This window comes from Schistocerca americana, chromosome 2 (genome assembly GCF_021461395.2).
Source record: "Schistocerca americana isolate TAMUIC-IGC-003095 chromosome 2, iqSchAmer2.1, whole genome shotgun sequence".
NCBI lineage: Eukaryota > Metazoa > Arthropoda > Insecta > Orthoptera > Acrididae > Schistocerca > Schistocerca americana.
This window is the reverse complement of record NC_060120.1, coordinates 768,887,498-768,912,013: the sequence shown is the minus strand read 5'-3', so window position 1 is coordinate 768,912,013 and position 24,516 is coordinate 768,887,498. Positions and strand designations below refer to the sequence as shown.

At 38.9% G+C, this 24,516-nt stretch overlaps 1 protein-coding gene across 1 annotated transcript in view; it reads left to right on the top strand.

The window, feature by feature from the left end:
• LOC124595713 (sorting nexin-21) overlaps nucleotides 1–24,516 on the top strand; it is a 53,617-nt gene that overhangs the window by 6,542 nt on the left and 22,559 nt on the right. Inside the window, exons 2-4 of the mRNA XM_047134579.1 lie at nucleotides 7,901–8,041; nucleotides 19,180–19,334; nucleotides 19,473–19,632. Of these exons, the coding sequence (XP_046990535.1) occupies nucleotides 7,901–8,041; nucleotides 19,180–19,334; nucleotides 19,473–19,632 (456 nt within the window). The remainder of the gene's footprint in view (nucleotides 1–7,900; nucleotides 8,042–19,179; nucleotides 19,335–19,472; nucleotides 19,633–24,516) is intronic.

Below are 24,516 nucleotides of genomic sequence, written 5' to 3'. Positions count from 1 at the left end.
TCCCCAATTCCATTCAGTACCTTTTCATTAGTTATCTGACCTGCTCTTCTAATCTTCAGTATTCACCTGTAACACCAAATTTCAATAGCTTCTATTTTCTTCTTGTCTGAATCGTTCATAGTACTACATTTTGCTTGAACTGTACAAGAAAAGGCCGCCTAATACTTAACTATTTATGTTCACTGTTAAAAGAATTCACTGCCTCAGTCACCTGATTTAATTTGAGTACATTCCGTAAGCCTTCGTTAATATTCAGCTTACAGCATATTTGGAAGACACTGTCCATTATATCCAACTAATCTTCAGAGATGGCGAAACTAAGTTCTTATTTCTTCACCCTGAACTTCAGTACCCTGCCCAAATTTCTCCTTAGTTTTTGTTAATAGATTTATCTATGTAAATAGATATGGAAAATGGCCAATGAAATCAGAAAAAGACACTATTTTTCAGATCAATCAGTTTTAATCTGTATTTTTCATTTTTGGTCTATAAAGTCAATTTTATACCATGGCCATTGTAAGAGTTTGACAGGATATGAAAATAAAGGTAAAGTAATGTTTTGTATGATGGATGGATTGACAAATAAAACAATGGAAACTCCAAGTAGGAATATCAGCAGTGTAGGAAAAGGTAGATTGCTACTTACCTTAAGGAAGACATGTTAAGTTGCAGATAGGCACAATTAAGAGACAGCTTTTGGCCACAGCCTTCATCAGCAAAAGAGAAACACACAATTCATACACACACAAGCAAAGACACCTCATGCACTCACACTGCTAACTCCAGAATGCTTTTCAGCAGGAGAAGGAGCAAGTCGAAAATTTGTGTCCTGCTTTGCCAGAGTAGCTGATACTAGTTGCTGTAAAAAATTGGAAACTGTCTGTAGAATTTGTGGAATTTGTGTTCAGTGTTGGGAGAGCTCGTGAAAAAAGACAGATGAAGTATGTTTGATATTTAATAGCATTGTTTGGGGGCACCTAGTACTTCCATTTCTTTTTCAGTGTTTTGAGCTTTAAGTAATGGTAAACCACCGTAACATTCTCTTCAGGCGAACTCATGATTGCAGCTGAAACAGAAACGCAATTTGTGCAATTCCCCAGTGGGAAGACCAGTGTTGCACCAAAAAGTGTCACATCACATGAACTTTATTGCAACATGTCATATCATGTGTCATATTATCTCAGTGTGAGCTGTGCCTAAGAGAAGCTGTTGTGAATGTGTTCGAGGGAAAGGCTGTGGTGATCACTCAGGAGCTTCTTCAATTGACATACACAGCTCATATCAGATATAAACAGTACTTTGAAGAGGAGAAAAGAGTGGCTAAGGCAACAAAAAGAACAGGAAAAAGAAGAATTGTTGTAACATAAAGGAAGAGTAAGTTTGAAAAAGAAAAAGTAAATATAGAACACAGTGAAGAAGCACCAAAGACCACTGAAAAAAAAAAGATTGACTGTTGACAGATTAATGGATGTGCAAACAAGTGTTAAGAAGCTGCCTTGACTTGGGTATGTGTCCAGTAACATGTAACCTCAAATATAACTGCGCCAGTGTAATGTTGAAGACACCTATACAAATAAATAAACCAAATACATTAACTGCATTTATTAGTATGCTCAGTTAAAAATGGAACTCTGGTATAACTGAACACCAATCCCTCTTCCAAGAACAAGGTACAGCAAATAACAAAGCAAGAAATGTAGTCACTATTGCAAATACAATCCGACCTCAGCTGCACGGTGTATTGGTGACGGTGAAAATTTGTGCCAGATTGGGACTCAAACCCAGATTTCCCTAAGCTTTACCACTCACCAGTGACTGCAGAATTCCGTAATTTCATCTACATTGTGATCGCCAATCCGGATGTTTAGTTTCTCACTGTTGTTATTTCTGCTACTTCTCATTACTTTCGTCCTTTTTTTATTTACTCTCAATCCATATTTTGTACTCATTGGACTATTCATTCTCTTCAGCAAATCCTGTAATTCTTCTTCACTTTCACTGAGGATAGTTATGTCATCATAAATCTTATCAATGATATCTTTTCACCTTGAATTTTAATTCCAGTCTTGAAGCTTTCTTTTATTTTCGTCATTGTTTCTTTGATGGATAGGTGGAACAGAAAGAGTGAAAGACTACATCCCTGTCTTACACCCTTTTTAATCTGAGCACTTCATTCTTGGTCTTCCATTCTTATTATTCCCTCTTGGCTCTTGTACATGTTCTATCTTTCCTTACAGATTATCCTTATTTTTCCCAGAATGACCAGACCTCAGTTGCACAATGTATTGGTGACAATGAAAATTTGTGCTGGATTGAGACTTGAACCCAGACCTTCTGCTTTACGCTTTACCGCTCACTGATGAATGCTGCAGAAGGTAGCACACTGGCTTCTTGGCTTGGACTTGTAATCCACCCCCCTCCCTCCTACTTCCATCTATAGTCCATATAATACAATGTCTTTTAGGAAGATTTGAGAGGAGTGAGGATTACAATAAATTTTCTAGTTTACTTTGTGTGGCATGCTGAGATGGCTCCAGTTCTTCTTGTCTAGGGGTCTGATTCTTGAAGCTGAAAATCTCAGGTGTTGGACTGAACTAAAGAAATTTGAAGATTGTTGGAGAATTTTTATTTTTATGTAACTATATTGTCTCACATTTTAGTACATCATACAGTCTTTTGATTTTTCACATTAACAAAGCCGAAATTACATTGTTCTTACAAAAATATGTCCAATAACATCAGAGGCATGCTTATGACTTCCATGCTCTGCGGACATATCAATATTCCAACGGATTTTTAATTTTTCTTAACAGATGAAGTCTGCTAGTTTTAATTATTATTTCATAAATGAATTCAGAATAAACATAGTAAAGTACAGGATTGTGTAATTAATTATAGAAATGTTGTGTGTGCCAGTAATTCATAATTTCCTGTTTCTTAAAAATATAATTTTAACTATACATTCAGAACTAGTACTTATCGATTATAATATTAAAACTAAAATAGTTTATAAAGTAATTCCTTTTCATACATTTTAACTTGAAATGTACTGTAATTGAAATACTGTGTATAAAATTATGTGGAAATTTTCAGAAAAGCAACTGAGATAATATTGACCTGTCCAAAATTTGAAAAATAATACTGGTATCGACAACTACTTTTGAGGAAAAGTAATGCTAGAGGATTTCCCGTTACAGACTCCAGCCATGGACCATAGTAAACTCATTGTACTCACTGTGGGCTGGGTGTAGACTGACCAAAGAAGTGAAAAAAAAGATGAAATAGGCTCTCCATCTCCTGGTCCCTACAGTGGAAAGACTTTTTCATACTAAACCTACCAATCAGTCTCAATCCAATAACAATATTGAACCGTACCTTACTTAGTTCACTACTCCCATCCTACTGTGATTGACTCCCATTACCCCTAAATCAACCCCTGTCGACTTTTCAGAATTTTCTAACCTTGAACCTTGTATCATCGTCATTCCACAAATCCATCAACATGGAAGCCAGTCTTACATTGCAGGAAAAACTGCAATCCACTGTCTAAAAACTAATCTCGACCCTATAACCCTATGTGCAGACAAAGGTGCCACTACTGTGATTATGAAGTGCAGGGATTCAGATTCATAGATGTACAAACCATCCCACAGAGGCCCCATTCCAGAAACCCAGCAGGATCTCCAGTCCCCCCTCAAATCCTTAGGTCCATTTCAGAACCTCTCCCCTGAGTTTTATCTCACCCCACACCCCTGCCACTCCCCACATTCCTGTCTACATGCTTCCTAAAGCCCATAAACCCAACCACCCAGGACACCCCATTGTGACAGATTACTTGCCCCCACAGAGAGAATCTCTGCTCTCATGGACCAATATCTTCAGCCTATTACTTGCAACTTAACCTTATATACTTCGGTTCCTGTTCCTTTACCTGGCACCCCACTCATCACTGTTGATGCCACCTTCCTCTATACTAAACATCACTGATGCTGATAGCCTTGCAGCTATTGAACTATACCTTTCCCAATACCCAACTGACTCCAAGGCTGCAACCTCATTCCGGGTCATCATGACCAGCCACATCCTCACCCACAGTTACTTCTCATTTGAAGGCATCACCTACAAATAAATCCAATCAAAAGTTCTGCTCTTCCTGCCATTACACTTCAGTAATTCTCACTATATTTAATTGCAGTCTGCCCATATCTCTCTTTAAATTCTCTACACCTTCTCCCCCATTTGCTTCGCCTAGTCCTCTTCAACCCAAAAGGCAACCTTTCTTAATGTTGTCCTCCACATGATGGTCTCACTGAGCGAGGCCTTCACAGACTGATATTACCCTCCCAACCTTGTTCAGAAACAGATCTCTCTGTCCCAACTCTCCAGTCCCCTACCATCTCCCAAATACGCACCATCTGGCCACAAAGGAGCACTCTTCTCATGGCTCAGTACCATCCTGGACTGAAGCAACTGAATGACATTCTCCACCAAAGTTTCAACTAGACGTAGTTGTGCCCTGAAATGAGGAATATCCTACTCACTATCTTCCCTACCACTCCCACAGTGGTTTCCCATTGTCCTCCAAACCTACACAATATCCTTGTCCATTCGTAATCAACCCCTGCTCCCAACTCCTTGCCTGGTGGTACATATCCCTGAAATAGATGCAAGATCTATCCCTACATTCTCCAACCACCTCCTACTCCAGTCCTGTCACAGGCATCTCTTATCCCATCAGAGGCAGGGCTGTGTGTGAAAGCAACTATGTGATCTTCAAACTAAGCTGCAACCACTGTACTGCTTTCTACATGGGCATGACAACTTACAAGCTGTCCATCCACATGAGTGGTCACTGCCAAACTATGGCCTAGAGACAGCTGGACTAATCAGTTGCTGAACTTGCTGCCCAACACAATGTGCTTCAATTAAGTGAATGCTTCACAGCCTGCATCATTTGGAACCAACAACAGCTTTCCTGAGTTCCGCAGCTAGGAACTGTCCCTACAATGCATTCTTCTTTCTCTTAACGCCCTTGGCCTTGGCTTTTGCTAGTCCCAATCCTCTATCTGCTTCCCTGCTCCCACCCCAGTATCTCACTTGCCTTCCTTCTGTTCCACTTACGCATCCACTAGTCTTCTCTAATTCTCCCTCCCCACCCTCTCTCCAACTCCGCAAAAGATTGCAACTGCTGCGAAAGACTGTGATCAGAATTCACATACCATTTGGGTATACAGTATCAGTTATACAGTCAGTTTTTATGGTGGTTTGCCGGCCGAAGTGGCCGTGCGGTTAAAGGCGCTGAAGTCTGTAACTGCAAGACCGCTACGGTCGCAGGTTCGAATCCTGCCTTGGGCATGGATGTTTGTGATGTCCTTAGGTTAGTTAGGTTTAACTAGTTCTAAGTTCTAGGGGACTAATGACCTCAGCAGTTGAGTCCCATAGTGCTCAGAGCCATTTGAACCATTTTTTTTATGGTGGTTTGTAACATTTGAACCTATTCCATAATATAAGTTTAAGCAATCCAAAGAAATATTTTAATGGATAATTAATTATAAATGTGCAGAGGTCTCAACCATTAAGTTTAGGGGGTTAATAAGCCATCCATTACTTACAAGCACAAATAACACTGAAAGTAATGAAATTAACAAAAAGCCTTCTAGAGCACCCATTTGTGTGTTTGTACCTGATAAGAAATGTTGAAAATTTGATTTCCATACATTGAAATAATCTTGAAATCATATATTTGACCTTTGAAATAAAGTCTTGGAGTCATATATTTGTACCCAATCCGTTCAGTGTCATGACAAGTCTTACCACATGTTGGAAATGCATATTTGCTTCATTTTTTACTGTTGTTTTGAATTGTCACAAGTGTGTGACCAAAGTGTAGTGAATGTAGCAAGAGTGATGTTGGCATTGCAAAACGATTATTGATGAAAACTGATGTTAATTTTCATAAATGTGGTACATTTTTTGTTTGGTGAATGATAGAGCATCTGTGGTGTAGATTCAGTTCAATGAGGTACAGCATCAAGTTTCATTTCAAGATGGCAGTGATGTGGACTGCTGAAATATGTTTACTTGATTGCAAGGTTGTCTGGCAAACTTGACAAGGACACAAGTAGTTGTTATGACTGGAAAGCCTATGCTGTCAGCCTGGGTGGCAGCAGCTTGCTTTGGTTGTTCTTCTTTTTTTTTCATTGAGGTTCTCATACACACAGAATAGTGCATGCATTTAAATGCTGTACATGTGAAAAGCCCTTTCTAGTTTGATAAGTGAGTTAATGTAAAACATATTTTAGTATTATTTATGGGATAATTAAAAATTGTGTATTTATAAAGAGAATGGCCAACAATGCTGTTGTAAATTTTATTCTTGTGAGTGAAAACTGAAAGGGGAAGAAGTAGGTTCAGCTTGGGGGGAAAACGGAAACCTTCTCATTGGCACACCACAAAAGCATCATGCATTCAGAGATGGTGATGATGATGTATTGGTTTGAGAGAGAGAGATATGAGAAAAGTCATGGGATACCTCTATTGCCTGGCATAGTGCAGAAACTCAACATTAACTCAACAAGTTGTTAGAAGTCCCTTGCAGCAACATTGGGCTATGCTACCCCTGTAGCCCTCCATAATTATGAAAATATTGGCAGTGAATGATTTTGTGCACCAACTGACCTCTCAATTATGTCCCATAAATGTTTAAAAGGATTCATGTTGGGCTCTCTTGTTGGCCAAATCATTCACTTGGATTGTCGAGGATGCGCTTCAGACCCGACACGGTGTTAAGGTACATTGCTGTTTTGGAATACGAAGTCCATGAATGGCTGCAAATGGTTTCCAAGTAGCCAAATGTAACCATTTCTGGTCAGTGACTGGTTCAGTTCGACCAGAAGACCCAGTCCATTCCCTGTAAACACAGCCTACATCATTATGGAGCCACCACCAGCTCGCGCAGTGCCTTATTGACATATTGGGTCTGTGGCTTCTTTGTGTCTGCACCACACTTGAACACTATTATCAGCTTTTAGCAACTGAAATTGGGACTCATCTGATGAGGCCAGTGTTTTCCAGTTGTGGAGGGTCCAACTGATATGGGCACGAGTTCAGGAGAGGCACTGCGAACAATGTTGTGATGTTAGCAGAGACACTCATGATCGTCATCTGCTGTCGTAGCCCATTAACGCTTCATTTTGCCACACTGTCGTAATGGATATGTTCGTCGTATGCCCAACATTGATTTCTGTGGTCATTTCATGCAGTGTTAACACTATCAACTCTACGCAAATGCTGCTGCTGCTGTAGGTAAGTAAAGGCCATTGTCCACTGCATTGTCCATTGTGGGAAGTAATGCCGGATATTTGGCATTCTTGGCAGACACTTGACACAGTGGATTCTGCAATATTGAATTCCCTAACAATTTTTGAAATGAAATGTTCCATGCATCTGGGTCTAACTACTATTCCATGTTCAGAGTCTGTTAATTTATATCATGTGGCCACAAATACATTAGAAAACTTTCCAGATGAATCACCTGAGTGCAAATGACAGCCCTGCCAAAACTCTGACCTTTTGTACCTTGTGTGTGTGATACTACTGCCATCTGTATATGGGCATATCGCTGTCCCATGACTTCTGTCATTTCAGAGAGAGAGAGAGAGAGAGAGAGAGAGAGCATAATCTTTCTTTCTTTTTTTGTATTCATTTTTCCTGCACCACATTCACAGGCAAGATGTTGTATTTGTATTTCTTTGTTACTATTCCTTTTGTGTGTTGTTTGATGTGAGAGATATTATTCAAGAAACTATAAGACATTGACAGTTTTACTTAGCCTAATTTTATGCTTAATTCAACTAACAATATTGTAACTATGAAATAATTGTGCTTTAATTTTACACAGATAAAACAGATAACCTTCTGAATGGTGGCCAGGATCTTGAAAACCTGGTTCTTGGTGAGGAACCAGATACACGACTGGAACAAGGAACACTGAGCTTTAGTGAGACCCCAGGGGCACATAGTGAAGCCAGTGCCCATATAAGTAATTAATTGTGCCACTTTAAATACTATTAGAAGTAAATGATTGTGTTTTACCTTATTCTTTTGTATTAAGAATGTGGAATCCCATTCTGTGTTATTGGATCCAAATTGTGATATTTACAGCTGTTAGAAAAAGTTTACTTTTTCTTGCATTGCTATAAATCTGTTTAATAATTTCACATTTAATTTTAATGTGCTGACAAAATTTAAAATGTGAACTAGTGAAAAGTAAGCGTAAGATGTATGCTTTGCAGGTATTTGTGTCATGTATGTAGTGATGCGCATAAAAACAATAAATAAGCTACTTATTGCAATAAAATAGTGAACAATTATGAAAACTTGATGTGTAAACAGTCACAGTTCTTTTGCCTCTGGTAGTGCACCATTTAAATGTGATAATAGATGCTTATATTATCAGATAACTAGTAGTGTTTTTTTTTTTTTTTTTTTAATTGATTATTGAATTTATGCAGCAGGGCTTGTTAGTGACATAGATGGATATTAATACAAGAAAGAAAACTCAGTGTCAATCTTGAATGTTGATTTGACCATTGTAGCTATGTGACAGATAGTGACACTGTAATAAGAATTATAGAAATGATGCAGATAATGAAAAAAAAAAAAAGGTAACCACTAAAGCAGTGGGATTTATTACTGGAGGGATGAGTACTTAGTTATTGAATTTCATGTCTATCTAATGGCTTCACCCGCTATTATTTTTTCACTTCTACAAGTGATTTTGTGGATTTTTCAGAGAAATCCATCAAATCATAAATTCTTATTCCAAGTGAGATCCAATAAGCAGCTGGTCATGTACACACTGTGGCGGCAAGGTAGATACTAGAGCACAGCACGATATCAAGTGAGCTTGTACTGGCAAGGTGGTTGGTTTTATTTTCTGCATGTTGTCAGAGGCCTAGCCCGTATAACTGCTTGTAGGTGCCTCTTATCGGTTGCTGGTGAAGTCTTTGGCAGCATACATTGCAGATTATTGGCCTTGCTATTGAGGATGTATATATATCATCCTGCCCCTCTTTAACTGGTCCATAGCTTTAAAAGTCACCTTGTTGGTAGTGGGGTTCCATACCGGTAGGGGAGAGGTGCGTCATGTTTGGGCAGACAAGCTAGGGGTTCAATGTCCACCATCACATCAGCTTGTGTTTGTGGTTGTGTTGTGACCTCTACTTACAGCAAGGGCATTGTCATGATGCTGGAGCTCACTGGTGCTGGTACTCTGGTCTTTGGGTCACCGCTGGGAGTCATTGGTGCTGGATATGGGAAGACACCATATTCCACAAAGAACCTGTTTAGACTTGAACCTGTGGTTGTTGGCCTGTCTCGGTCTGGCATCTGAAGTTGTACTGAGCTGGTGCTGGGACCGGAGCTTGTAGTGGAAGTTGCTAAGCATGGTTGCAGCTGGTTTACATGTCATATCATGATGGCCCATTGGCTTCTTTGGTGAACACCTGTCATGTTCAGTTGTCTCTGATGATGTGTGGTAGCCATCATGGAGCTCTCCCAAAGGCAAGTCCAGACTTCTTGAGGGGTTATGGTTGGGCTGGCATGGATGTATTTTAAGCTGCAGGGGGTTCCAGAGTGTCAGGTGTCATTGGCCCTGCAGTAGTTCCACCAAAGTGTGACCCTGGATTGGTGTCGCCTTGTAGGTGGCCATGAACTGGGTTAGGACTTCAGCTTTGGGTGTGACTGACATCATTTTTCACAGCAGCACTTCAAATATGTGGACGATCCGCTCCACTTCACCATTAGAGGCTGGGTGGAAAAGTACTGTTGTCAGGTGCTAATGTCACTCTGAGATTGGTTTTGCCAGGAAATGACTAAAGGCTGTGTAAGTTGAATTTTTGTCTGTGGGTTATATATATTGCTGAGTTGCTTGGAGTCCTTTATGATTCAATGTGTGGTCTTAGTACCCCATGTGACAGATTGTGCTCTTATCTGTTTTGTTGTTGTGTCTGGAACACTTGACATAATAAGTTTGTCAGGTGTTGCTCTCTTGTAGTGTGACAACTGTATTGTCCATATAGTTTACTGCATTCAAAATGTTTTGAATCAGCTGCTCCAAAAATGTTGGAAAATTGCTGATGCACTAGCAGTTCTGAAGACCATCCTGTTATGTCTGTCCAATCCAAATGGTGTGTTAATAATCATGAATTGGAATGACTGTTCATCTAACGGCAGTTGCAAATATACTTCGGATAAATCAAATTTGGAGAGATACTGGCCACCTCATAGTTTTGACAAGAGCCGTTCTGCCCTTGGGATGGGATAGATGCAAATAATCAATAGTGCATTTATGATTGTGCATTTGGAATGCACAAAAGTGCCAGTGGTGTTGCCCGTTGACTTGATGTCTTGAGTGTGAAGAGGTCTTGTTGCCAAGATTATCTACATCCATCTTGAGGTCATCACGCAATGCTACTAGTTCTGATCTAGCACTAAACTAGCAAGATACTGCAGAAGATTTTAACTGAGTGTGAGCTACAATATAGTTTGCACACCCTAAGCATGATGGAAATAGATCTGAAAATTCCGTGCATAGTAAACAAGGATCATCAAATAGTTTAATAGTAATAATTGTGTATGACTTAATGACCTAGTGCTAGTCTTTCTATTGGACACCACTTCAGTGACTTGCGTTTCCATGGCTGCCAATTATTACAGATTGCCCATAATTTATCACCTTAATTACAGAGTTACGGGAAGTCACTAAAAAATTATGGAAATTATTATTTTACAATTGATGTTTTTAAAAAATCAAAAGAGGTACGGTTTGCACTTTGCTAATCATATGCTACTAAAATGTTTTGTAAATTGTACCAGTTTCCTCCCTGAATACACAGAAATCCAATCTACAAATCATATTGTCACCACAGCTTACTAAAGACGTGTTTACACTGAGTTTCAAACATGGTCTGCAATATTGTTTGCAGCTAGTACTGGACTGCAGATGTTCACAGCATGTCATCAACATGTTGGCAACACAAAACCAGTGTTTCACGGTTGTGTGTGTACAGATCAAAGGGACATTGTTCCTAGGCTGCTACCATTAAATGCTGGTATGCAGCACTTTTGTTTGTTTTTGCTCTGTCTGTAGTATTGTGTGTAGTTTTTGCGTGTCTTCCTTTCCAAAATGGAGCTGACAAGAAGCAGACTTTATGATTTTGTCACTAACTGTGAGGCAGAGGAGTGCCAAGTGCCTTTGGAATCTTCAGAGGCATAGTTAGATTTTTTTTTTTTTTGCTAGGCAGAAATGAATGATGAATGGATGTAGGAAGCAGCAGTCATAGTATACAGGGTGGTCCATCTGAAGTTTCGGATGATATTATCTTGAAAACTATACATCGGGTAAAAATAGTGGGTAAGACAAGTTTGTAAGCTTAATGGGGGACATCAAATGATACTACATGTGACCCCCAGCCCCTGCCCCCTTTGTTGGGGTGGGGGGGCAACTTGTAAATCTTAAATGGAAACCTCCATTTTTTATTGCAGATTTTGATTTTCCTTAAAAACATTTTTTTAAACCGGTGACAGATGGCACTGAAATCGAGAAACATTAAAATTGGGGAAGAACTCCAATTTATTTAGAATTATCCAAGAAAGATGCACCAAATCGATAAAAAATGTGCAGCAATTCTTTCATTACACCAAATTAAGCTTTTTGTTACAAAATGTATCCTACCTGCCACAGTTTTTGATGAAGGGAGGTGGAATGGTATTAAAATCTCATTAGGGAACTCTTCACAATTGCATTACCCACCCGACTGTGGCGCTACCATGGCCAAACTGCGAACTGTGGCTCAGTATAAAGGTTGGTGTAATGCGATCAGACGTCACTTCACTTTCAGATTGTGAACTGTAAACATCAATTGACGAAAGTAAATTATTCTTTAGCGAAACATGGCTCTCTATCCTCCTACAGAGATTGTCGATATGATGTTAATTTTAGGTGACTGCCATAACAATTACGCTGCTGCTGTGCAATTGTATGCGGATCTTTACCCAAACGGATGACATCCAAGCAAGACCATTATTCGAAATTGCACTCAGCAAGCTCGAAATGGATATGTGCACCATCCACCTCGTCATCGCGAATGCAATGAAAATAATGCTCTTACCCTTACTGTTCTCACCTGTGTTCAACTGGATCCCGAAATTAGTAGTTGTGCGATTCAGAGACAAACTGGAATACCAAAATCAACTGTTTTGAGGATTTTGAAGGCACATAAATATCATGCAAACTGACACAGGCATTAACACCAAAAGATATGCAAATACGCATGCATTTCTGCCAATGGGCCTTGGAAATATCAAGAGGTGACAATGAATTTTTTAGGTTCATTATGTTCACCAATGAAACCACATTCAAAAACGATGGTGAATTAAATCGTCATGATTGTCATTATTGGTCGCCTGTCAATCCGCACTGGCACAGACCCGTTGACAATCAACATAAATGGTCGTTAATGGTCTGGTGTGGAATTTTAAATGGTTACTTGATAGGACCGTATTTTTATGACCGAAATTTTACTGGGGAATCTTATTTACAACTTCTCTGTGATGATATGTTGGAGCTAATGGAAGATGTTGATTTAGAAACTAGGCAACAAATGTGGTTCCAACATATCACTCACATAGGGATTGTGTGGATAAGATTAGAATAATTACTGCATTCACAGAGGCATTCAAACAGTCTTTCTTCCTGCGCTCCGCATGTGAATGGAATGGGAAAAAACGCTAATGAATGTTACAGTGGGATATGTACTCTCTTCCATGCACCTCACAGTGGTTTGCAGATTCTAGATGTAGATGTAGAAGAGGCAGAGAACTAATCTGAGAATGGGTTTCCTCATTTATTATAGAAATTGGTGAACTGGTATCAAGTAGGAATTTTGTTAGCAGGTTGTTGATTATTTGTGGGAAATAGAACTTTTGTGAGCATGTTGTGAAAGGGTTCAGCGGCGGCTGTAGCCTATTTATGTCGAGCAGAGCAATGCAGCCTTTGCAGACTTTCGTCACATGTCGTTGTTTACAGCAGTGTCTCAGCACATATCCTTATGTGGGCACTGATTGTGCATATGTTTAGAAAAACACTCTGGGTACCACTTCCTGCTGTTATAGTGAGATTGGGTAGTATAGGGACTACCTTAAGACTGTGTGTCAAATATGTGCCGCTGCTGATTTGTTGTCTGTGCCAGGTCTCTAAATGAACATCAGAGTTTGAATCATTGAGTTGGATAATGATCATGATGAGTTCTAATCACGCTTTCTGTGGCGAGAACAGGAACATTAAACAGGAACATTATTTTACCAAAAATATACCACTTCCATCAAAATTTGACTGCTGCACATGACATTTCCAAGTTTTTTTGCTGTTCCTCGAGAACAAGGTTTGTTAATTTAAATGCTTGCGTACAAACTTCCTTATCAGGTGTGTTCTTAATTATTACATCACACACTAATGATTTGGCTTAGGATTGTTTACAACTCTGATTTGCACATAGAAATCAACACTTTTGGGTCAGCCCTTTGAGATCAGCTGGTATGACATGCATTTGCTGCTGCTAATGTATAGAGAGCAAACTATTGATTTGTAACAATTATACCAAGGGAAACTCCCCATAGCAACCCCCCACCCCCTCAGATTTAGTGGTAAGAGGGTTCAGTGGACAGCCTGTCAAAAACTGAACACAGATCAAGCATGGAAACAAGAAGAAAGTCTACTAAACTGTGAAAAAAAAAAAAGCAAAATAGAAACAGTGAATGGACCAAGCTTAACAAGTGCAACATTAAGCAAAGGAGACAGGTGGCACTGTCGCTATCAAGTGGTCACGGTGTTAGGCTGCAATGTGGGAGAGCCGTGTTGAAAGCTCCCTCGTGCATTTTTTAAAATTTTGTTTTACTTTTTTTCACTGTTCGCCGTATTCAAATTTGTGTTTGTGTCAAGGTGTAATGGCCATTTACAATGGTGAGGTGTAAGGAAGGGACCTATAATGAAAGTTGTTGATTCTGGACAACTACTCTGTCAGCAGTTGAAAGGAAGTGTATTTCAAATGGGAACTGCAAACCTTTGATGACGAGGCAACAAGTCAACTGAATCCTCCACTGGAAAACACGTCTGGTGTGTCATACACGATATTGGTGAGAGTGTGTGTGTCATATGATAGGAATCTCTTATCTACGCACCTAACTTGTATGCCTGGTGAGTGAGTGAGGTATGCCTCCCTTCCAGATTTAGATGTTGCTATGTCAGTGTGATCACTCCCAAAGAAATGATGATAATATAATAAAAACAATCCTGTTGGAGGAACATTATACGAGAGGTTGACAATACCGCTACAGTTGTAAGGTTCTTTTATTTAGAACATGACTGGTTTTGGGCTCTTATACACCCATCTTCAGATGTTGCACTGAAAATAGCAAGAGACGGGTGAATTTATTTATTTTTACAAGCAGCAATACACATTAAAAAAAAAAAAAAAAAATTCCAGGTAGAAAATGTAAAATCCACTGGTGGGATAGGTGCTGTAAAACCTAAGTCAATGCCAAAGTGATGCCAGACAATACTACATTAAAAGTGCATTATGCGTGGTGAAGGAACATGTTGAACAGAGTAGTAAAAAACTGTAGGAATACTGAGTGGAAGCTGGCAACATAAAATTTATGTATAAACCATAAAACACAATGAAACTTCTCCCTTTACATGAGTGGCATGCAAGTTTTTAGTTTAGTGGGGGTGTATATATATGAAAATATAATATAAACAGTCCTGTTGGAGGAACATTATACGAGAGGTTGAAAATACCGCTACAGTTGTAAGGTTCTATATATATGGAACAATACTCCACAGCCATTAGTTAAAAGAACATACACAAGTGTCACTTCTGTTTGTAAGCTCCAAAATGAGATGGAAAGTAGCAAAACCTTACAGCCCACATTGTCAAAAACTATTATGCCAATTAATAGCTAGTAGTAATAACACCAATGTTGATGAGATCCCATACTCCGAGGAGCAAGGACACATTAAAAGTGGGGTCAGTTTAAAAACTGCTAACTAAAAGTTGACAACCAATCAAGGCTTTAACTTTTTTCATGTGACTTCCTAAATAATGTTTTTTTCTTTTTTTCATGTTTCATTTTAAATGTAAATCACTAATTCAGATTGTTAATGGCCTGGCTAGCGGCCCCGCGTTCTTCCTACAACAGATGGCGGTACTTTTGCCACTCTGGTTTACCAGTTTGCTTCCTCCTTCATGTGCGCCACTTCATGCTCTTGCACTCACTGGTAGCACACAGAGTCTTGTACACCGCGCCGCTCGGGGTCACAGCACCAAGTACAAGTGTTCTGGTATTCTTTGCATATTTCTTTACCCAGGCAGTCGTCCATAGTACTGTCTGGTGTCACTTTGGCATTGACTTAGGTTTTACAGCACCTAGCCCAACCGGTGGATTTTAAATTTTTTATGGAATTTTTTGTTTCGTTTTTTATGTGTATTGCTGTTTGTAAAAAAAAATATCTCCCATCTGTTGCTATTTTCGGTACGACACCTGAAGATGGGCGTATAAGAGCCCGAAACCAGTTGTGTTCTATATAAAAGAACATTACAACTGTAGCAGTATTTTCAACCTTGGGGAAAATGTAGTTTGTCACATAAGCTGCAACAAATGAATGCAACAGTTTCACAGTCACACAGTTTCTCTGTGCTCTGTCACAACATATGTTTTTAACGTTTTTGAAGTTGCATTCTGTGTGCTTCTAGTTTAAGAATCTCACATAATAAACAGTCCAAAGGAGGCCCAACTAAGTCAATAACCAACCGTTCAGCAGTAATGTCATCAGTTGGAATTCTTTAGAGAGATTTAATAGAAATAGCTTTTCTGAACAATTCAGTACATTCATAAATTCCAATTCAGAATCAAGCATGTGCCCTTCTGAACCAATTTTTAGATGTGGAATTGGCTTCAAGTGATATAATAAGCATTCTTTTATGAGTTCATTAGATAGCAAACAAACTGTCTAGTGTGTGTGTGTGTGTGTGTGTGTGTGTGTGTGTGTGTGTGTGTGTGTGTTTTATTTAATACAATACATGAAACTAAAAGTGCAATGGGTTCGTGGACATCCTTTACTTTTACATTTTTGCTTTGCTCTCAGTTCATTGTAAAGAATGGAGGAAAAACTTCAGTTCTCAGTTCTTCATCACAGCTTTTGGCCATTTCAAGTAGATCATCGCCACGCTTTCAAAAACAAAAGACTCATACTAACTTCAGTACTTCTTCATGTGAACTATCAACTGATAGAGCCTTCAGCTGCCCAAATGATGGGAAGGATATACTGCCTAACAAATTGTGGCATGAAACTACATAGGTGCACTACTTAGTTATATGAACAGATTCCTTTGAACAATGGAGAAAGTCTGAGGTATACTTCTTGTGCATATCATACATCTTGTACTCAGGTTCTTGTTTTCTGTGCTCATGCAATGGAATAAGATGGACACTATATCAGTGAAAATTCCAGTAACCAGTGGGTTTGGTATTCAACGGCGTACTTTTGACCAAACTTTAAATTGGATCAGATTAAGTGATTCATTTCCTTGAAGCTGGAGCTTCAGTATTATCCTTTGAAGTTTGAGGAGTGACATTTGACCTTATCTTGCTCTGTGCCATTAGAGGCAGTTAACTTTCCACCAAACTATGGTTTAACACATGTCAAAATGTATGTCACTATAGAAGGTATTAACTGCACATGTGACTCAAAGCTTAATATGGATTATGAAAAGAAAAATATACTGAAGGAGATCGATGGAGGACTCTTGAACTTAGAAGTCACATGTTGTCCATAGCAATTTCAGCTTCAGTGGAATGAAGGTCAATTCCACCATTGTCAAATGTAGCTTATGCTTGTCTGTATTTGCCCAGAAGCTTGGTTTGGCCAAGCACACTCTTTTTGCACTGTCTCTTCATAATGCCCCTTCCATCGAGAAGTAAAACACATTACTTTGTGTGACTGTGTACAAGAAACTGCATGACCTGGTAGGCTATGCTGAGCACATGTTACAGGTTTCACAAGCTCACGCCTTGGCTCTTGCCCTCGAAATAAATTTGCGCTATTATTTCTAGCCTATTTGCCTGTGGAATGTCTGCAAGGAAGGGAAAGAGGACAAAAGAAACTTAAGGAACCTGTGAGTAGTAATGATATCCTCAGGCTGCCATTTAATCACAATGGTGTAGTGCATTCCACGGCTTGGTTGCTCCCCAATGCATGACCGTTGTTGGTTTTGTTGCTGCCATCAGGTGATGAGGAGTCTAAGCTGACCATTGGCACTATTACTTTTGAATTCACCTGTAGAAGGTGTCAGAAGGATATAAGTTCTACCTCCACTTGTGTTATTCCATTTATGCCACCAAATGTAGATGTGAGGTTTGTAAATATTGCTACCAGAGGTGGTGAGATACTGTTCTTCTGTCAGTCAAGACGATACAGTTGCTCCGTGCCCACTTGTTGCGAGTTCAGACAGCAGTGGTGGAGAACAGGGTCCAAAAGCTTGAAAAGGAAGCTGCAGTGCAGCCGCTCAACAGGAACACCAGCAGTTGTGTCAAAAACCTTTATTCTCAATGAGAGTGACACTCATAATAAAGTGGAGATGAATAGGCAGCTACATCCTGTGAATGCGGTCTGGCTTTGAACGTCAGACAAAGTGGAGTTAGGCCTTGTTTTAGCTGTTGTGTGGTTTATATTCTCTAATATTTTGCTAAGTCAGATTTTGGCTAATGTTTCACTGTTTATAGTGGCCAGCAATGCTGGGGGTTGTGAAATTTAATTGCTTTTGACTGCCATTAACAGTTGCTGTGGTCCACTCAGCATCTTTGACACAAAGCTGTCACCTCTGAAGTTACATGGGAAATCTAATCTACTACCTCCATCAAATATCTCTCCCAAATAATCTGAATAGAGCAGATAACTATAGGCTTGGACCATCCTTGGTGCCAGCCATCACAGCCCAACAGGGTATGCTAACAGCATCAGATATAAGTGTTACTAATGAGATGAGCACAACAGATATCCCTCATGAGGCTACCAACTGTCACAGTAAACTACATCTCATTCAGCACACTCATATAAAATATGTCAATGGGCAACAGCAGAGTGCCACTCCTTGCACTACAGAAAACTAACTTTATTAAGTTTCCATTTCTTTCCACAATCGTATCAACATTCTTTTGAAATTGCAATGTAATCCAATAGCCAGTAGAGGTGTCACAACAAAATAAAGCACACCGTGGATAACACAGTACAGCAGTTCCCTCTTTACGAGACCCAGAGGAAAGCAACCCTGGCCTAAAGACTGATGTAGATGCAGTCACCTCAAACTAATTCTTTTCATCACAAGTTTCATGCAACACAGAATTGACAGGAAACTTTGACTTGTTCCTTTTCATTAGTATCTTTTTTTAAATGGAGTTTTAGGTGCTTTTCAATAGAGAGGCAGTGCGGTATTCGATTCAATTATTGTCTTCACTGGGACAATAAATTATGAAGAACCAGTACTCTGGGAGCAACTGATAAGGACTGCTTCATGGTGGTAGCAGACAGTGTGGCATGCCCAAACAATATGCACCAATCACTCTATTCTGATGCTGCTATTGACACAATGCTGTATAGTGACAGTATTAATTCATCTCATTACCAGTATCACTGTAAAACTGATCTCCAAAACAGCTCAAATGCCCATCTTTGTCTCTGTCCATGTGGTGCCCAGTGCCTTTTGGAAATGTGGGAATGTGGCATGTGCCTGTTTCTCTGCATCTGGAATTTGCAAACCATTGTGTTAAATATATCAGTTGCATTTCACATGAATGATGTTTTCTGAACCTGTTCTACTATTTGGAGAGAAGATGTCATGTGTGGAGATACATAGTATATTTAACTCTGAATATGTTCTTGGGACTGTGCAACAGGCAGATGTTAAGGAGTGCCATAAAATCTTTGTACACCCTCCCCCATTTAAAAATTATTTTTGATTTTTTATTATTATTTTTTGTAAAGAAAAGAAAAGCATATATACTGACTGGGTCAGATTTGTGTAATGGCAGTAAAAGTTATGTATTGATAATTTATTTTAGAGTCGTGGTCCAAGGTGAAACGAGGTGTTATTAGCAGTCACAATTCAACAGAGGAAAATGAAGTGGATGATGCAGCCATTTTTGCAGAGCCTGTTCTCAAGTTTGAAATAGTGTCTGCGAGGACAGTAGAAAAAGAAAATGAAAAGAAACATGTGGTGAGTTTCAGAATTATAGTTTAGCTTTTTACTTCATAAAAAATGTGAGTTGCAATCCTGATCACCATTGTAATTGTTTGTCCTGTAGTTGTTACTCAACTGTCAATCTAATATTACTACTTTTGTTATCTGCTGTAGGCATACACATTAATGATTCGTAAGGACGGTGTACAACCTGATCCAAACCCCGCTGTCATCGAGCGACGTTACACAGATTTCCTTGAACTTTATGATGGATTGCGGCGAAACTTTCCAGCGTTAATGACAGGCATCGCTTTCCCCAGAAAGGTCTTGACAGGTAATGATATGTGTTTACAATCTTAACGTCAAGTGGGCGTGTCTATGTACACAGTGCACCAACCACAAGTAACATTGTCTTACATGGTTCCATTGTTGTTTTACAATTGTCAGTCCTCGTGTATGCCTTTGTCATAGCTTCAGCCAAAACAGAGATGCGTTGTGTTGTCATATGTCCAAGTGAGCAGCAGTAACATAAAATAAACAGCGAGCTAGGTGAGAAAAAATTTACGATCCATGCAAGAAAATGACTCAGCAGCATAATCTCACAATGGCGCAGTTATCTACGAGACAATTAGTGATAAAATAAATGTTTGGCAGGGATCTGATGAAACTATACTGTTTAATGCTCCGAGCTTATTACTTAGGGGGAACAATTATATGCGGCAACAGAGTGATGCAACAAAAGCTTATTTTATTATGGTTTAACTAGACTGTGATATAGCTCATATGATATCAGTTCATTTTATCATTGTTTAATTAAGCTAAGATTAAACTGTAGTTTTGCTCAAGCATGTTTGTATGACTACAGCTATTCTTTACGTGTGTGCAGAGTACGCCGTGCACCTGCTTGTGTTATGAAAATTAGAGCACCCACTTGTGGATTAACAGACATAATTATGTTCTTACAAATAAATTAATCTCATGAGATACATGTGTTTTTAAGAAATGACTTCTCTTCTACTTAAAGATATGTTTCACACACAAAAGGATTTAACTTTTACAAGCTATCGGAGACAGTGACTCCTTCTTCTGGCAGAAGAGTTGAAGGGGAAAGAAGAGGGGTGAAGGAAAAGGACTGGAGAGGTTTAGGGAAAGGGGTACAGTTCAGAAAACTCACCTAGAACCCCAGGTCAGGGATGAGTCCGGTAAGACTTACCGGATGGGATGAGAAGGAAAGAAAACCTTTTTGTGTGTATGGTCCTCTGCCACCACTTGGTGGGTAGATTTTTATCTATCCATTTACATTATATTATCAGTAATTGATTATTTTGTTGTTATAAAGATATGTTTTGTGTGAAAAAATTTATCATGCACCCCCTCCCCCTCCCCCCCCCCCCCCGCCACACACACACATACAAACATACTGTAAATAAAATACTAAAAAGAATCTAGTCGAGGGAAAAGGACACTGCAGCATGAATGCGTCTGTATTACCACAATTTTGAATTATTCTCTTATTTTCTGTTAGAGAAATTAGACTTTATTGCTGATGCATTACATGCAGAAGAGAGATTTTATCAGTGTTGCTGTTGTTTGATGTGAGATTTTTCAAGCTAATGCACCACACTGTATTACTGTATTCAAAAGAAAGTTATTTATTTTCTTCAATGTGTAGTAATAACTATTTTGGAGGTATGTTTATTAACCTATTTAAGGAAACAATAAGACTCGCCTTAATTCTTTAGCATTCTTTTGAAAAAAAAATAACATTTTTATTGTTAGATTACAAAGCCAGACTAAAAAAAATCTTAAGTTTATAAAACCGAACTGACCTTTAAAATTTCTAAAAAGCATCATGCCAACTTTCTTCTTCTTCTTCTTCCTCTTCATCATCATCATTGTCTTCTTCATATATAAGTAGATTTTCACTGCCATCAAGAGTGTTACTTATGCCACACTTCTGGAAAGAAAGATTAGCAATAATGTTTTCCCACACTCTAGACCATGACTGTTTTATCCGTTGATACACTTGTTTGATTGTAAGTCGTTTTAAAACTCCCTTCGGCATGAATTCGTGTTGGGTTTCATCCATCATTCATTTCTTTAAATGGTTTGTTTATCGAAGCATCAAGAGGTTGCAATTGTGAAGTAAGTCCTGCCAAAATAACAGCAAGCTCTGTATTTCCTTGTCTCAATTTCTCTTTCACAGATTTTTTTTCAATTGACTACTGACCTGGTCTTGCACAAGAAAAGAAGTCTTCCTCAGTAAAGCACCTCTCCTTCTCTCCCACACTCTGTTAATCCATACTTCATACCAGCCTCATCTGTCCAACCCTTGTCATGTACGAGAGCAACAGCACCTGACGGTGTTTCTGAAGGCGTGGCATTGTTTTACACTCGAAAATGATCATTGGATTAGGTTTAATACTGTCAACACAGCATGAAAGGATAACAGGGTAGTGCATTATTTCATGTCCACTTGTTTAAAGTTACAGTTTTAGCACATTTCACGGAAATAGTTTTATTACTCGGCACGTCCATATTACTTATTTGAGTTAGCTCCACACTGGTTTTCTTTTGATATTGAATAGTAAAACAATGAAAAGATAATATTTCTCTTCATGTTCTTATGGAATTTTCTGAGATATTTTGGTTTGGGTTCGCATGCTAAGCCCATGAAGCTTGATAAACTAGTGGCTCCAACCCACTCAACCTTTACAGTCTGTAGGTTTGCCTGTAACTCTAGCTTATGAGCATGTATTTGAATCATTTTTGTATTAATTCCAGTGCCTTTTTGACAGAGTCTTTGAACCCATTTCAATATGTCATTTTCTAGTTTCGGCCATTTTGCATTCAGTCCTCTACTTGCACATTTTTTTCCTGTCAATCTTTAATAGATTTTGGCTGAGAGCCAAAATGCCATTCTGCTGCTCTGTTTCCATGTTCTTCTGCATATGTCATTACTTTTAATTTATAGCCTGCATTGTATGAATACCCTTTATTTTTTTCCATTACGAAACTAGCTACTAACAAAAATATTGTACTGTTACTGATAACACAAGTCACTTTAAATTAGAGTCCACTTGCACGATAGACTGCTATGACGCCTTGTGGGCTATACAGTGTTTTGGATTTGTGATGGTGAGGCGGGAGAGAGAAGTGTTAGCAAGCTTATGAATCCCTGCAACTCATGTTGGTTGCATCAGTGCAGTGCTGCTTTCAATTGAATCCATTGTTACCAGATAGAGATAGGTTTCCCGTGGAATCAAATATATATAGCCATTTTTTAGAGTGGTGGGAATTATAAATCAGAAACTGGGCATTTTTATATTAATTTCTAATATAATATGCTACTGAATTTTTGAGAAAAATTTTCAAAGAAAAGTGCACCTTATAGTCCGTAAAATAAAGTATCTCTTTAGGATGTCTGTTGTATACTATTGTATATTACTCCCTAATAGACCGTGTCTTTTTCAATCTTTTGTTTATTTTATGATGCGTATCACTTCTGTAGCATTTGATGTGGCCCTGGGTTCAAGCTAAACTGTAATCTCGAGCAAGTACAAGTGTCAGAGGGTGAAACTGAGAAGTTATTGAACTTGAGTAAGGATGGGGTTGGGAGGGGTATTTTGGTGCTTCAGGCTCTTCATTATCATTGACACTCAGCATGATTCAGCAAATGCATGGTCCTCTTAGCCCCCCCCTATCCCCCAGCCTCGTTGCACACTTCCCCCACTGTCACACTGCTGTATAAACCCGTGGAGTGGGAAGAGGGAGAAACTGTGAAAGTGGTGCATTTAAATGCCAGTTGAGATGCCCTGCATACTACTTGGTTTTATAGTTCGCATTTTGCAGCAAGTAGATCATAAATGAATGAGATTTTCTGTATTATTTAATTACTTTTGCTCTACTGAAGATATAATATAATTTTTATCTGGTGCAAACTATTGGCATACGCGCAGACTCAGACAATTTCACAATTTTCAGACAGGCCACGTAATCATAACCTATTTAGTTTTGCAGTTGATCAATCAGATTATTGTAGCACTGTTGCAACCTCATTATGGAGACATGAAAACTCTCAACGTACGTGTCCTGGAAAATTCTAATGTGAGAGAATTTGTCACAACAAATGGTCTCGAAAACAGATGTAAAGTTGACAGTGTCCTCAAAACATTTAGGAAACTATTCTGTAATTCATTTAAGGCCACAGTTCATCAAACCTCACATTTTGTTTAACAACAGTGAGCATAGGGTGCTGGACTGTGTTTATCGGATTGTGTTCCTTCTGTAATGCAATTTTGTTTTTAAATGTGTCACCATCAAATCAGAAAGAAATTGTTTCTCACTTTGCAGTGTCGTGCTGTGGAGAGTGCATTGTCAAGTCCACTTAAACCGCGAGGGCTGCAATGCATTCTGGATGTTATAATGTTTGTTTCTGCAGTCCTTTGTACTTCATGAATTCAACAATAGTGAGTTTTCAATCGAAAAATCATTCCCGGCATGCCTCGTGACTTAACCAATGAACTTTGCAGTAATATGTAATCTCCATACATTCAGTTCCTGAAAATGTTGCAACTGACAGTGGAATAATGCATGCAGTTGTATTACTGATACCACCATTTTTCATCGTGTCTGAATGCCTGCAAATTTAGCACCAAATGCTTTTTGGTGTACAGAACAAAGAATCTCACGTGTCGATTGTAGTAATTTTCTGCTCTTTCATTGTCAAGTAAATCTTTAAATTCTTTCTTCATAGTATTGTAATATCCTTTCATTGCAAATTCGCAGTTCCCATTGTTTTGCAGCTGCATAATATGTATTGAGAATTTTCATCCGTCTCTTTTGTAATTCCTATTCATTTTTAAAGACTTGGGATGACAAATCACTTGACTGCCACCTTTTGTGCAATCAGGCTCTGGACCTATGAATGTCCTTCATACATGAACCAATAGTGAAGGGTAAACAGTGCTGAAACTACAATTCTGCTGAACTGAAGAGAGCCGTGTTGAACAAAAAATGCCACACCACAGTACTAGATGAAATGTCATGCTGTACCAGTACTTCCAGGAAGGAGTAAGCAAAGTCAAGACAGGCCAAGCCATGGCTCACATATGGCCTATGTGAAGTTTTCCACACTGTGGCCAGCACTGATTTAGGGAAATCATTTAAAACCTAAGTCAGGATTACCTGAGGATGATTTGTATCTCATTCCTACCGA